This window comes from Enoplosus armatus, chromosome 1 (assembly GCF_043641665.1).
Source record: "Enoplosus armatus isolate fEnoArm2 chromosome 1, fEnoArm2.hap1, whole genome shotgun sequence".
Lineage (NCBI taxonomy): Eukaryota > Metazoa > Chordata > Actinopteri > Centrarchiformes > Enoplosidae > Enoplosus > Enoplosus armatus.
Window position 1 is genome coordinate 25,886,035 of NC_092180.1, and position 13,294 is coordinate 25,899,328.

General features: G+C 41.6%; 1 protein-coding gene across 1 annotated transcript in view; it reads right to left on the reverse strand.

Moving 5' to 3' along the window:
* itfg1 (integrin alpha FG-GAP repeat containing 1) overlaps positions 1-13,294 on the reverse strand; it is a 127,398-nt gene that overhangs the window by 78,313 nt on the left and 35,791 nt on the right. The window contains exon 9 of the mRNA XM_070916967.1: positions 4,293-4,387. Within this exon, the coding sequence (XP_070773068.1) occupies positions 4,293-4,387 (95 nt within the window). The remainder of the gene's footprint in view (positions 1-4,292; positions 4,388-13,294) is intronic.

The window sequence follows — 13,294 nt, forward strand, 5'->3', positions numbered from 1 at the left end:
CTGGGACGACTGGGACGAGGCTGTCTGGTTCACACTGGCTGCCCATACCCTGTCTGGGCAGCAACCGTAGGCAGCTGGCTTGGTTTTCATGGGGGTTTTGCATGTGTGTAAATGGGGGGGGTTAACTAGAGAACAAATACACACAGAAATGAGCAAACAAAAAAAAATGTAGAATTAAGAAACGGCTACATAATTGGTTAACTCAATACTATCAGTATCAATACTCAATACTATACTTAACTGTATATGGTGACACTCACAGTTTGATCCCTCTTAGGGAAGGAAGCTATATAGAATAATTATAGTATGTTCTTTGTTTTCTTTGATACAAAATTAGGCAGATAGTCATTGCTATCAGCATCGCAGTGATTTTTATGGATATTTATTTGGTCATTCAAGGTAACTTTAAAGCACAGATGGAGGGAAGCGGTACGATCCGGTACCGCAGACCACCATTAACTGTATTTAGTGCCAGTATAATTAGCATACCATAAACTGGTTTATTAACTGTGTTAAAGTGTTGTACTGTTCTCCAGTGTTGGTAGAGGCAAGAGAACATCACCTCTTCTGCTTTATTAACTCACATAAAATATAATTTTTATGGTAAAATTATGACGGATGAATCCACAAAGAATATGCCTCTTCATGCGACTTTTCTGGTAGTATGTGGGAGAAACACAAGAGAGTGTATACGGTGCAAATGATGAATTGTTCATCCCTTGCCAAATTCTCAAAGTTGACAATGCACCTCATCGCTGACTATAGACATTAAATACAGCAGCGGTAGTTGATGTACTCTGGGAACGAGGGTAAACAAGGCAAGCAAACAAGTCCAAGTACATAGATGTAGTCCATGTACCAACTGATGACAAAATACTACTGATGAATTTAGTGTTGGTCATAACAGTACTTTGCAGTATTCTGCAGTGTAACGCAGCTATTATTTGCATCACACTGCAGAATATTATCATTGTTTGTTTGATTAAATGCTTGTATTCCAATTCTATTGTTATTTAAAAAATACTGAGATGCTCAGCTCTACCAGATAAATGTAGCTGTAGCCAACTGGAGATGAGTCACCACACACATGCTGTGGGCCTGGATGGGCTCCGAGCTCGTGAAAATGTTCACTGATGTTCAGGAGGTCTTTCCGTCCAGCTAATGAAAACAGACCTAAGTCCCATTTTTGGACTCTTTTTTTTTGCTGCAATTTGCTTGATAGGTGTAACACAATCACACGGTTTTCTACAGCAGGATCCCATTGTGTTTCAGAATGTGGGAGCAAAAAAATGGAGGTCCAAAGCACTATAAATGTGTGTGTCTGGGAGGATAGAGAATGAAACGGAGAGATTGTTTGAAGCCCCCTGTGGTTTCCTCCAATATGTTGAACTAAAGGCCTGGAGCTGCTGCAGAGGTGGAGGCAGAGCTGTGGCCGAGGCCGCAGGAAGGAACGAATGAATTGCTGTTTGGAGATGAACTATAGACACACACTAGTTTCTACTCAGCGGGACTTTTATGCACACCCGAAGGCATCTCATCATGTCGTTGCCTGTATACATATCACTAGTCTTATTCGCCCTGCATTCTTCTTTTCTGCTTCTCCTTCCCTCTGATGGGGTGTTCTTCTCAAAGTGGCAATGAAGGGACAACAGAAAGGGCTTTTTTGTCCTACCTTCCTCCCATCTACAATTTTCCTTTCCCTCCACCTCTTCTATTTCCCTCCCCTGTCTTTCCCTATATTTTCATTCTCCTCCTTCCTATATTTTCTCCTCCTACCTGTATTTTCATTCTCCTCCTTTCTGTCCATCTCTCTCCCTTCATCCCTCCACCCTCCTTCGGTTTTCCCCCCACTCCTTTCTTTCCTCCATCTCTCCCTCCGCTTTCTCTGCCATTGTCAGTGGGCAGATCCCTCTAGGGGAGACATCTGCTGACTAGCTGCTCCACTGTAATGGAGCCACACACACACACCTACAGTACACACACGGTGTTAAGATCAAGCATAGCTATGGCTCAGCGAGTGTTTACACCACAAATAATGACGAACTGATGAGATCAATACTGCAATGTAGATAAATATACCAACTGCATGTGTGCGTTGGCTTCATCATAATGATTATATATCATTATCACCATTCCATGACAGCATGGACGCTTAGAGAGAGAGTCTGGTTTCCTCCTCACTCCGCCCACCCTTCCCTCTCCGCCTGTCTCTCTCTTTGACAGTGATGATGACTGTCTCTCAAACACAGAGCACAACATGTGTTCACTTCATCCATCAGTGCAGATAAGTCCCCCCCTCAACACTCCCCCTTTCACTTCTTCCCTTCAATCATTTTTTTTTGTGGCTGACAGGCAAACAAAAGAAGGTATGTCCACAGGGAGTGCGCATATGTGCGTCTCAGCGTGTGCCTTTGGTGTGCACCCTATGTGTGGGGGCGGACATGCAGATAAGCCTGTAATATTTCTATTTTGGACAGAAAAAAAGAAGAAGAAGTGGAAGCTAGTTCTGTGGTTGCAGAGGAAGGGAGAAAAAGGAGTGGAGCCTCCTGCCAAATGGTAGGATGTAACTGAAAAGAATCACGCAAGATGGTGCGTAGGTGGTGGTGGTGGAGATGGTTGTGTGTGTTCATAGTGGGAGTGTAAGAGAAACTGTGAGTGAACACGTTGGCGCACATATATCCGCCTCAGCGTGTGTACATTAATTGGATGGGACTGAATGTGTGTGTGCATATGTGTTACTTTATCTTAATGGCTCTGCAAACAAAGTGACACCCGCAGCATCAGCCCCAATGTCTTCCTAAGCAAGAGTCCCCCGCGGTGAGCCACGTGTTTAATGCCTACTTGAAACAGACTGGCATTGCTGTGGAGCCACTGGTGAGGTGGGCTTCCTCAGAGAGGGGATCTAATGAGTCGTAAAGAACATATAGGAGAACGGAGTGGGCAAGCTAGAGACAGCACTGGTCATTTGTTCAAACACGTGAATAATCTGCTTTCAAGAAAACTCTCTTGGTCATGAGAACAATTACTATCCTCCCCAAGTAGGAAAGACAGGAATAGCGTTATGATTTTTAAAAAAACAAATCTTGGAAAAGAGGTCAGGGTGGACGGTACGTTCAAATAAGTGTGACAAGGAAGACCGCAGTTCACATCCCCTCTCCTACCAACGGTGACAGCCAGGCTTTCTATCTTAACCGTGACTATAATTCTTCCCTAACCTCAACCAGCCAATAACCACACAGGCAGCAGATGAGGAAGCTCAAAGTATGAGTTCCTTTTCTAACGGTCATATGGGTTTCGTCGTTGTATAGGTATCAAGATTTGTTGACCGGATTCTTTGAGTTGTTCACTTCAGGACATGTATAGTAGGGCTGTAATGATTGTTTTAATAATCAATTCATCTGCAGATTATTTTGACTGCTCGTTTGGTCTATATAACATCAGAAAAAAGATTTAAATGCCCATCACAACTTCTTAGAGCCCAAAGTGATGCCATCAAATGCCTTGATTTTTTTTCACAACCAACATTCTGAAACCAAAAAGACAGAGATTTAGAAAATGACCAGTCGATTGCCAAAACAGTTGCTAATTGATTTTCTGTTTTCGATTGACTAACTGATTAATCAACTGTTGCAGCTCCACAGCACAGAGTCACATTTCTTCGTCTTACTATCACATTTCCATATCCTCCGAACCAACATTCTCAACCTACCACATATGTACATCTATACATACATGTAGGTCTTCATAAATGGCATGCTTGAAATGCGACATTTTGTTATCATCTTGTAGCTAAACAGCATTTCAACAATAATTTATATACTTATATATGTTTATGTCTTATATATTTCTTGGATTTTTATCAAAGTTTTGACAAAAGGGTGAATGAGGGAGCCACTATTGACTTTACTATACTTATTGCTAACTATGTGCAGTACTAGTCATTTAAACACAGTAAAAGTGGCAGCAGTCCAATACATCCATACTTTGTGATCTAATCTATGCTTCCTCTGAGCATGTAATAAAAACTAGTAGAAAAGAGGGCAGTCAAGTGTAGTAGTCTTGTACAAATCTGCAACAAAGCTGCGTCCCATATTCCGACAGATTTGAGCAGAATGTAAACAGAGTAGTGCAGAGTGGTGTTATAAAGAATGCTAGAGTAGAATAGTAAAGACCAGCTCATACAAGAGTGATAAATACTAAATATAAAGTGGTGTGCTGAGTAGAAAACCAAGCTAATCCATTAGAACGACTGAACCCAACTGTCAGTATGGTCATGTGTGTGTATTATGTACCTCTTTTGAGCCCGACTTGGCCAAGTAGATGCCACTGCGTCGACAGGCTTCATCCAAACACACGGGGAGGAGGTGGTCCTGGTATCCATTACCATCTGCCAGAAGCAGAAACAGAGAATTATATCGAGTAGCGACGATGTTGGATTGAACTAGTGGGAAGCGTGATCCTTTGTTTTCTAAAACTGTGCTATTTTAATATTTTCACTCCATCAGAATGCCATGGATTTGTTCTGGAGTCGACTCTGAGCACAGCACAGTTTCTGGCAACAAAGAGAATTGTTTTTGGTTTTTTTCCATGTGTGAGCCGGATCACAGGAACACCTGCTTGTTTCCTACGAGCAAACACACATCCAAGCAGCACTTGTGTCTTTGATGCCTTTTAATAATGTCAGTTGACTTGAAGTATCATTTTCTCCACAGATTTTCATCGCTATTAATTATTATCATCATAATGCCATGCAGGCTTAATCTAATGTACAAACAGGGACAGAGCCTCCCAAATCAAAACAACACATCTTCAAAGCACCAACACTTCAGTGCACCAGGTTCACTTTCAGATAACACACACACACACACACACACTTAACATGACACAACAATCCCTCATTAAGTGATGTTGACAGAATCACAAGTTACTTTCCACCACGTTTACATCTGCGAGAACAGATGCCATTGTGATCTACTGGTTGGTTTCCTGTGTCTTCAGGTCTTCGACTCTGTGAAGCCAGGAACAAGTCGGCACATGAAAACATTGTAAGGGTGCTGAAGGAAAGCGGAGAGACTACTTGAATTCCTTTAAAATTATTAAACTAGTTCAAATTGCTGCAGAGTAGTGCACCCATCCAATACCGTGTGGACATGGAAAATATGAGGCCTCTGTGAAAGCACATACCACACATAAATAAAATCCCTCTTCCTGTGGCAGTGTGTTACAGTTGCTAAAACCGTCTGCGAAAAAAGTAAAAAAAGTCTGTCACTGGCCGACTATTTCAGTCGGTATTCTCCTCCCCTTCCGCTATCTGTGTGTTACCTTTTTGCAGGGGCACCGTCGCTGCATCCTGGGCTTAGTGCCGTCCAAGACGATTAGGATTGGTTTACAGAAATGCAAACAAGCCAGAGCGTTTTTTTCCCCCCTATCCCAGAATGCTAATGGGTTGAGCCAATAAGCAATTAGGGATTGGTAATATGACCTAAAACCACAATAAAGTGTTACATTTATCTTCATAATCATGATTGTTACAATAGCTGAAATAATTAAATTAATTAAATAGTGAATAGTGAATAAATAATTCACTGGGAGAGAGAATATTTTCAGTGTTTCGACTCTGATGTTTCGCTTCTTCATTTATAAGCCAGTAAGATTCTTTGCTTTTGCTTTGTGTGTTTGTTTTATGTCAAAGCAGGAAGAGCACAGGTGACATTTACATTGAGTGAAGCCGTCATCATGTTATTACTTACACCTGTCTCTAAACGTGATCAACTCACTGCCGTGTAACAAAGAGACAGGAAACAACGAAACCTCTGAACATCTGCACAGCTTTTGAGATTTGGCTCGTTCACAAAGACACTGGGCACACCGCGTTCAGCGATGGGCACGTAAATTGACGCCAGACATAAAGATCACACAGTTTAAATGAATCCTTTTCAACGGGGCAACACTCCCAAACAGATGTTGTGCCATGTGGAAGGGGGGGAAACTTAATGACACTGACGATAGATGACAGTACAAAGCAGGGGAGGAGGAGAAACTGAATGTGGCTGTTAGGGGCAACTGAGTGGGGGGGGGGTTTGATACACTGCAAAAGAAAGTCCTTCAATGTAGCAATAAATATTTAAAATAATATAACTGTCTGTGATTCACATAAGGTAATTACAGGTCAAAACTAAACGTGGGTGTATATGGCTGTGAGAATAGAATACAGATTGTTTGTGCTACTTTTAAAACAGTTTTACTATATAATTTATATATATACTATATTAATTTCCTTTAAATCAGTGTAAAGACAAAAACTTTCTGTTGCAGTGTGGACGGAGAAAGAGAGAAATGGTTAAGAGTGGGATAAGACATGAGGAAATCTCTTAAGAAGGTACACTGCAATTCATACATTTTTAATCTTGTCTATTTTCAAGGCAGAGTTTCACATAATTTAAAGGTGGCACATACTGGAAGAATAAAGTTTCCAAAAGCACACACATCCAAAACTGATGAATACTAGGTGCCAGAAGTACATGTGAAAGAATGTTTTTCATCTTGTCGAGTTGTCAAATTTTGCACTCGGGCTGCAACTAATAATCATTTTGGTTGTGCATTATATCTACAGATTCTTTGACGAACTGATTCATTATTTAGTATATTCAAATTATTACAAATTACAAGCCAGCAAATACTCAGCTGTGACCACTGTTTAGTGCTTATTAAATAAATTCTTATGTCTATTAACTAATCAATTAACTACTGTATTTGGCACTCCAAGAAATCTATCTACATTAAGTCTGAACTTTATGGAAGTGCAATACTTTAATTGTTTCAACACAATTTTGCTCCCAATCTGTCTAAATTATAAATGGAGCATCAGTTAGCACACACCCAGTCAGAGGCTGCAGTGCTGCAAATAGAGTGCACAACAGACTGCAATGGTTGGGACCAAAAAAGTGGCGTTTTTTTTTTTTTTTTTTCTTTCAAGGAAAAATATTTTGACACGGGCTTTGCTGTCTAATTAGTTGCATTACAGTGGGTGTGATGAAAACAAACTGATATACTGAATATGAGTGCACCATTTGAACGTGCAGTGCAGATAGAGAGACATGTAGATGGCGAGGTACTGTAAGGAGAGAAACAACAAAACAGGCAGCGATAGAGAGAGGTTCTGTCTCCGACACTTACTGTCAGTTCTGCCACACACACACACACACACACACACACACACACACACACACACACAGTAACATACACTCCCTGTCCCACCTGTCCTTTCCTCCCTTCTTTCATCCATCTATTCATCTGTCTCTCTTTAATTCCCGTTATGCTCTCCTTCACTCGTCTCCTCTCTTGCCCTCCTCTTCGAGCTCGCTTCTCTGTCAGTCACTCACTCTCTCTCTCCTTCCTTCTATCACTCCCTTCTCAGTCTTAATGCCTCTTTTTCTCCGTCAATCTCTCCAACTCTTTATTCACCATCATTCTCTCCCTCCCTCCCGCTTCTCATCTCTCCCTCCCACTGGCGATGTGTGGTGTGACGGAGATTGGAAACTGCAGGTATGGGTTGAAACGGAGAGGGCGGTGCGGAGAGGGGAGGCCGGGGGAAGGACGGGGCACAGGAATGGAGAGAAGACAGAAGAGAAAAGTGGGTGAAGACACAACAGCATATGAGAGAGAGAGAGAGAGAGAGAGAGAGAGAGAGAGAGAGAGAGAGAGAGAGAGAGAGAGAATATACAGAGTCTGTGCAGATATGCATTGTGACACATTGGCATTCATAGAGAACAACACAGCGCCAATAACAATGCAAATCAGAATATGCACACGCACAAATGAACATGGTGGGATGCTGCCAGGAGCCTGTGTCTCATTACAAACCCTATGATCTGATAGAGTCCTGTGTGTGTGTGTGTGTGTGTGTGTGTGTGTTTTCAGCAGCTGTGTGTGCTAATGGTGTAATAGAGGGGGAGAAATGTGTGTGATATGACACAGGTCTTGTCCTCGGGGAGAACAGAGCTATAAAAAGTTTAAAAGAAAGAAAAAATACAGAAATGCTTCCATAAACACAGAAACTCTGGAGGTCCTTCACCACATATTACCATTATGGGTAATGACGTCATTTCAAAACAAGAGCTCATTGTCTTTGAAATGGATTCACCTGAAATGTTGTTACAAGCCTGAGTGGAGGGGATACTCACTTTCAAAATATCTCGCTACCATTAGTCTCTAACTAGGAACCCCCTTACACTGGTCTGAAGCCAAATGATCATGAATTCATTCTAAAATGTTTGGAAATCAAAAATCAAAACATTGCGTACTCTCCATGTTGACTTGGATTTCATTCCTCTGCCAGTTTTAAAGGTATAGTCACACATTTTATAAAGTGGGCACATGTACTCAGTCCCCCCCCCCCCAGACAAAATGAAGAAAACTTGACTTGGCTGTTTATTCATAATAGAAAGATTGGAAGAAGAAACGGAAAGATAATGACATCCTCTGGAAGCATAAGTCACACTGAATGAATTTTGAGGCAAATTGCAGCTATCAGGCGCTAAGGGTTTTAAAGTACCTTCATTGTCTCCATGAGCTGTGTGTCGCCGCCCCTGCTGCAGCTCCAACTGCTGCAGCTCCAACTGCTGCAGCTCCAACTGCTGCAGCTCCAACTGCTGACCGCGCTGAGAAGCGGCCAAATCAGTGAGCTAAACTACAATGACTAACTTTTTGGTTTTGTTTCTTGAACATCGGCATGCATCTGTCCCTTTCACCTCATGCAGCATCTTTGTCTTGCGTCTCTCTCTCCGTGCCCCCTCCTTCAACTCTCCCGTGCCCCCCTGGGGAGGTGCGCCTCACAGTCAGCAAACCTCTGGTATATTGTAATGGTGGGTGCAAACACAAAATGGAAGTTGTGGATTTCCCTTTCAATACACAACACTTGTAACATGTGCAATATGTGGTAATTAGTGTGTAGATCACTGTGGGTGGGTCCTTATAATTGAGAGTACTGCTTATGCATAATTACTGTACAGCAGATATTGGAATAAGAAAGGGGGAGATGCAGGTTTTACCTTCAATGAAGGACACTTTTGTGTCATATGTACTTTGCAATTTGCATCAAATTGCATATTAAAATGTGCAAATTATTATCTGAACTTGGAAGCTGTAAACCCGGGAGACTCAATCATTTGCATACAGACTGGAATATTTCTAAATGTGAGGGATATCACAAAATGGTGCTTGATTAGAAGATTTTATTTTTCTCATTGCCGCATTTTTACTTCATTAATATGGTCTGGAGGGATGTCTTTCATATAAACGCAGATGTATACTGCTAACACAACTGACTGGGACCTTAACTTGCTGAGCAGCACTACGGTACCTCTGTTTTACAGGTACAGCCATTTCTGCAGGAGTCTGAGAGGGAAAGTGAAAAAGCAAAGCGAGCCAGAAAGCAGAGTAGACTGGTTGAAAACATGACAAGACAGCCAGTGAAAGAGGAAAAAAAAAAACACAAAGGGAAATGAAAAAAATAGTGTGAAACGTATGCAGTGGTTGGGGAGAGAATGAGGCAGACAGAAAAGAAGGAGAGGAGGAGAGGTTGGATGTAACACAATATAATAAGATGAGCGGAGAAAGAACGCCTGAGGGGAGAGCAGAGAGAAATAGGCTGTCCTGTTAACATGCTGACTTACCTGCACGCACGCACACACACACACTCTCAGACACACACACACACACACACAGCATGATGACAGCCTTTCAGATTTTAAATATCACTTCCAAACACATTCCTGTCTCGCTGTCTGAAAACTCTCCCTGTCTTAGTGAGCTGCTGGTCGCAGAGCAGCCTCCCTCCATCCTACCTGCAGTGAAGCTAGCTGACACACTTGGTTGTGGTACTTCGTTGTGTTTTACCTAATGATGAATTATGCATTGGCCGCTGTCACTTTGAAAAATGCAATTACCTCAGTGATGAGGCAGATGGGCCTGTTTTGTCTGGCATATGCTGTGCATCTATTAAGAGTCTAGTGCTGGAAAAAGAACTGCTACCACACAAACACGGGCCTGTGGGCACATTTCCGTATGCATCCATGAACGTAAACATGCACACACACACACACACACAAGCCAATGTGTGCTGCCTGTGGCCACTACTCAAGACAGAATCGATAAAACAAACATAACACTTGGATCCAAATCAACTGTTTCTGTTTGGTGTTTACAGTATTTATCATATTGGGCATGTGTGTTCTGTTGGAAGGCCAGTCGTATATATCTAAGATGTTACTGTACTGGCAAAAAGACAAGGAGAGACAAAGAGAGACGCTCTTCAATTCAATTACAATTTACAAACATGTCCTATTCAGTCGACTGAAAGTGGTACTTGATATTAAATCTGAAACCTCTGTATGTTAGACTAAAAATTGCCACACATACAGCACTGAACCCAGTGTTGGTGACAAGGGGACTGCCCATTGTTCCAACGGCCCATTATTCTGAAAATTGTCCCACTGGACAGACGGCCCATTTGTCCGACAGCCCATTATCCCGAAAACAAACACCCATCAGTCCGAAGGCCCATTGTTCCCAAAACACACACAGTAGTTAGTTCAGCGACTGCTGGCCCTGTCCATGGTGCTGACTCGCCGGGTGTTTTGCCCTTAATAGTCTATCTTGCTGGCCTCACACTAAACAACATTTTAAGTGGTTTTACTGTTTTTACAGAATAAAATCAGGAGAGTTTTACATCAGTTGGTACACGGTGAATTTGGGGTGAACTGTCCCTTTAAAAAGCAGCTGAAGAGAAAATTTATTCAAACTGACCTTTGTCTCGCCTTGTGCTGTCTAGTGCTTGTAATGTAGACTTGTGTTTTTAAGGTCTGTTATTAATTATGTTTCTTTTTACTGTTTTTATCTTTGTGACCTTGCTCTGTGAGAGGTGCTATACTAAATAAACATTACTTACTTACTCTTTTGTGAAATAGGTGTATAGTGAGGAGCAAGATTCCCCACCATGTATTTTGTTTTTAACGGTGTCTTTTCATTCAAACGTTTAACTTGAGGTTCGTCTTCGTCAGTGCTTAATTTGTAGATCAGGAGTCCAGGAAGACAGAGAGGGTGCTGTGCCAGCGGGCCAGGGAGAGAGGAAAAGTCATGAAACGCATCAAAAATCCACAGTGCATGGAGCATATTGGACAACGTCGAGGTGGTAGCTGTTAAAACTACACAAAACAAAGCATTATTTATTTACATTTATTAATCAGAGCATTCACAATATTGGACTAGGGCCGAAAGTTCTATTTACAAATCACGGAAAGCAGCGGGCTAAGAAACCAAACTAAGTGACGTGTTCTTTCTGTCTGTCTATTGATCCCCTCGGCTCTGTTTCAGTACTATTAACAGCTCCGCAGGCAAAGAAGCGATTTATGTAACTTCAATGGGAAATAAAAGACTGACAGAACAGATATCATTAAATAGTACACAAAATGTATTTACAGATTTTGATAGTGACAAAAGGGGTGCCAGATCCAATCAAATAGGTGCCGGTCCCAATCTGGGAGGTCCTGGATCCTATTCCGGCAGGATCCGGCTCTTATCCCTGCCGGTGTTTTGATATGCATTTATTGGTTCGCATAGTCGGATAACCAGGCTGGCAATCATTAAACTAACAACGGCAGGGAGAGGGTGAATTTTCGGAGCAATGGGCGTTTGTTTTGCACACACTGACAGTGTGTGTCAGTCTTCTTTTTAATCATGTGTTCTATAATTATTGTTGCTGCTGTTGTCATATGTAATTATAGATTCTTTTTTAAAAATCACCTCCAAGAGACAGAGAAAAAGACAGATAGAGAAAAATGTAGAGGAAGGTCGACACAGACGTAACGATGGAGAGAAAAATGTAGTAGGAGACATGCAAGGAAAGGCAGAGGTTGAAGGATGGAGTGAGAATTGACAGTGTGATGAGTGATGAAAACAATTCACACTTCAGATCACACAGGGATGCAATGCTACTCTCCTCTCTATCTCCTCCTCTCCTCCTCTTTCCCTTCATTCCTTCATTATCCACCCTGCCATCTTCTTCTCCTTCCTCTCTAGATCATCCACCTCGGCACATCTTTTTATTTTCTATCCTCTTTTCTATCTCACTTCATGTCTTCTTTGAAGTGTGACGCCCCCCCCCCCCCCCCCCCCACGCTTTCATTTGCCTCACTCTCTCTCCCCTCTTTCATTCGGCCTCCCCGCGGTCATTCATTCAAGGTTTTTTTCCCACTAAAGCCAAGATGTGCTCTTTAATTAGCCTGGAGAGAAGCCGGTCAGATGGGCTCATAAGAGGCCACACACAGAGAGACAAACACTGATAATAATGCAAAAAAAAATGAGAAAATCAAAGGCTGATGCAGTTAGACACATAGGAAAAGGGGGCAAACACAAACGGCACTTCAGAATTGAATGCAACCCAATAAACTGGCAGAAATACAATTGTCAATTTGTTGCAACTGTGTCAGGGGTTTTGATTCAATATAACCATCTTATGGTGAATCCTATACTCTAACAGCAGCTCACAATGTAACCTATTGTACCACATTTCATAGCAATACATCCAGTAGTTGTGAAGATATTTTACAAAAAACAAAAATAAATAATAATAAATTTATGGTGGCGCCGCATGAAAGATCAGGGGAAAGTCTGGAGGATTTGTCCTCTGGGGACAATGAGTGTTCATATAAAATTTAAATGGCATCCACCAAATAGTTATTTCAGGAAAACAGTGGTGGAGCGACTGACCAGCACTGCCATCCCTTGAGCCTTGCTGTTTGTGTTGCTAGAAATGTAAATGCCATCAACACGGATTATTAAAACATGATGAAAGGCAGCTTCAAATCTTATTGCTTATTGTTGGTATACTTTACATGTAACCCATATCCATTTCAGTAGCTTTTAAGTAGTTTATTTCAATAGAATGACAACTGTCTCAAGTCACCACTCCACCATCCACCATTATAACTAAGAAACTAGCTTTTAATGTGACAATAATTAGCTTCATAAATGCTCTTTTCAAGTCCTAGTCCTAGCTGCATAGTTAACTTGAACATAAACTGGTTATTCAGATTTGGACTCCTGTTTTTGACTTGTACATATACAGTATTATGTACTGAGAAGAAGGGACCATTGTATCACGCCTGTATTCACTTGAGTTTTATGTGTGTGTTTGTCTTACAACTATAGTAGAATCTTTGAAAGAAAGGCTACTTCTTGCTTCAGGCTGAAATGCATCCATTCTGGACTTGTGGCAATAAAATATTTAAAGAGT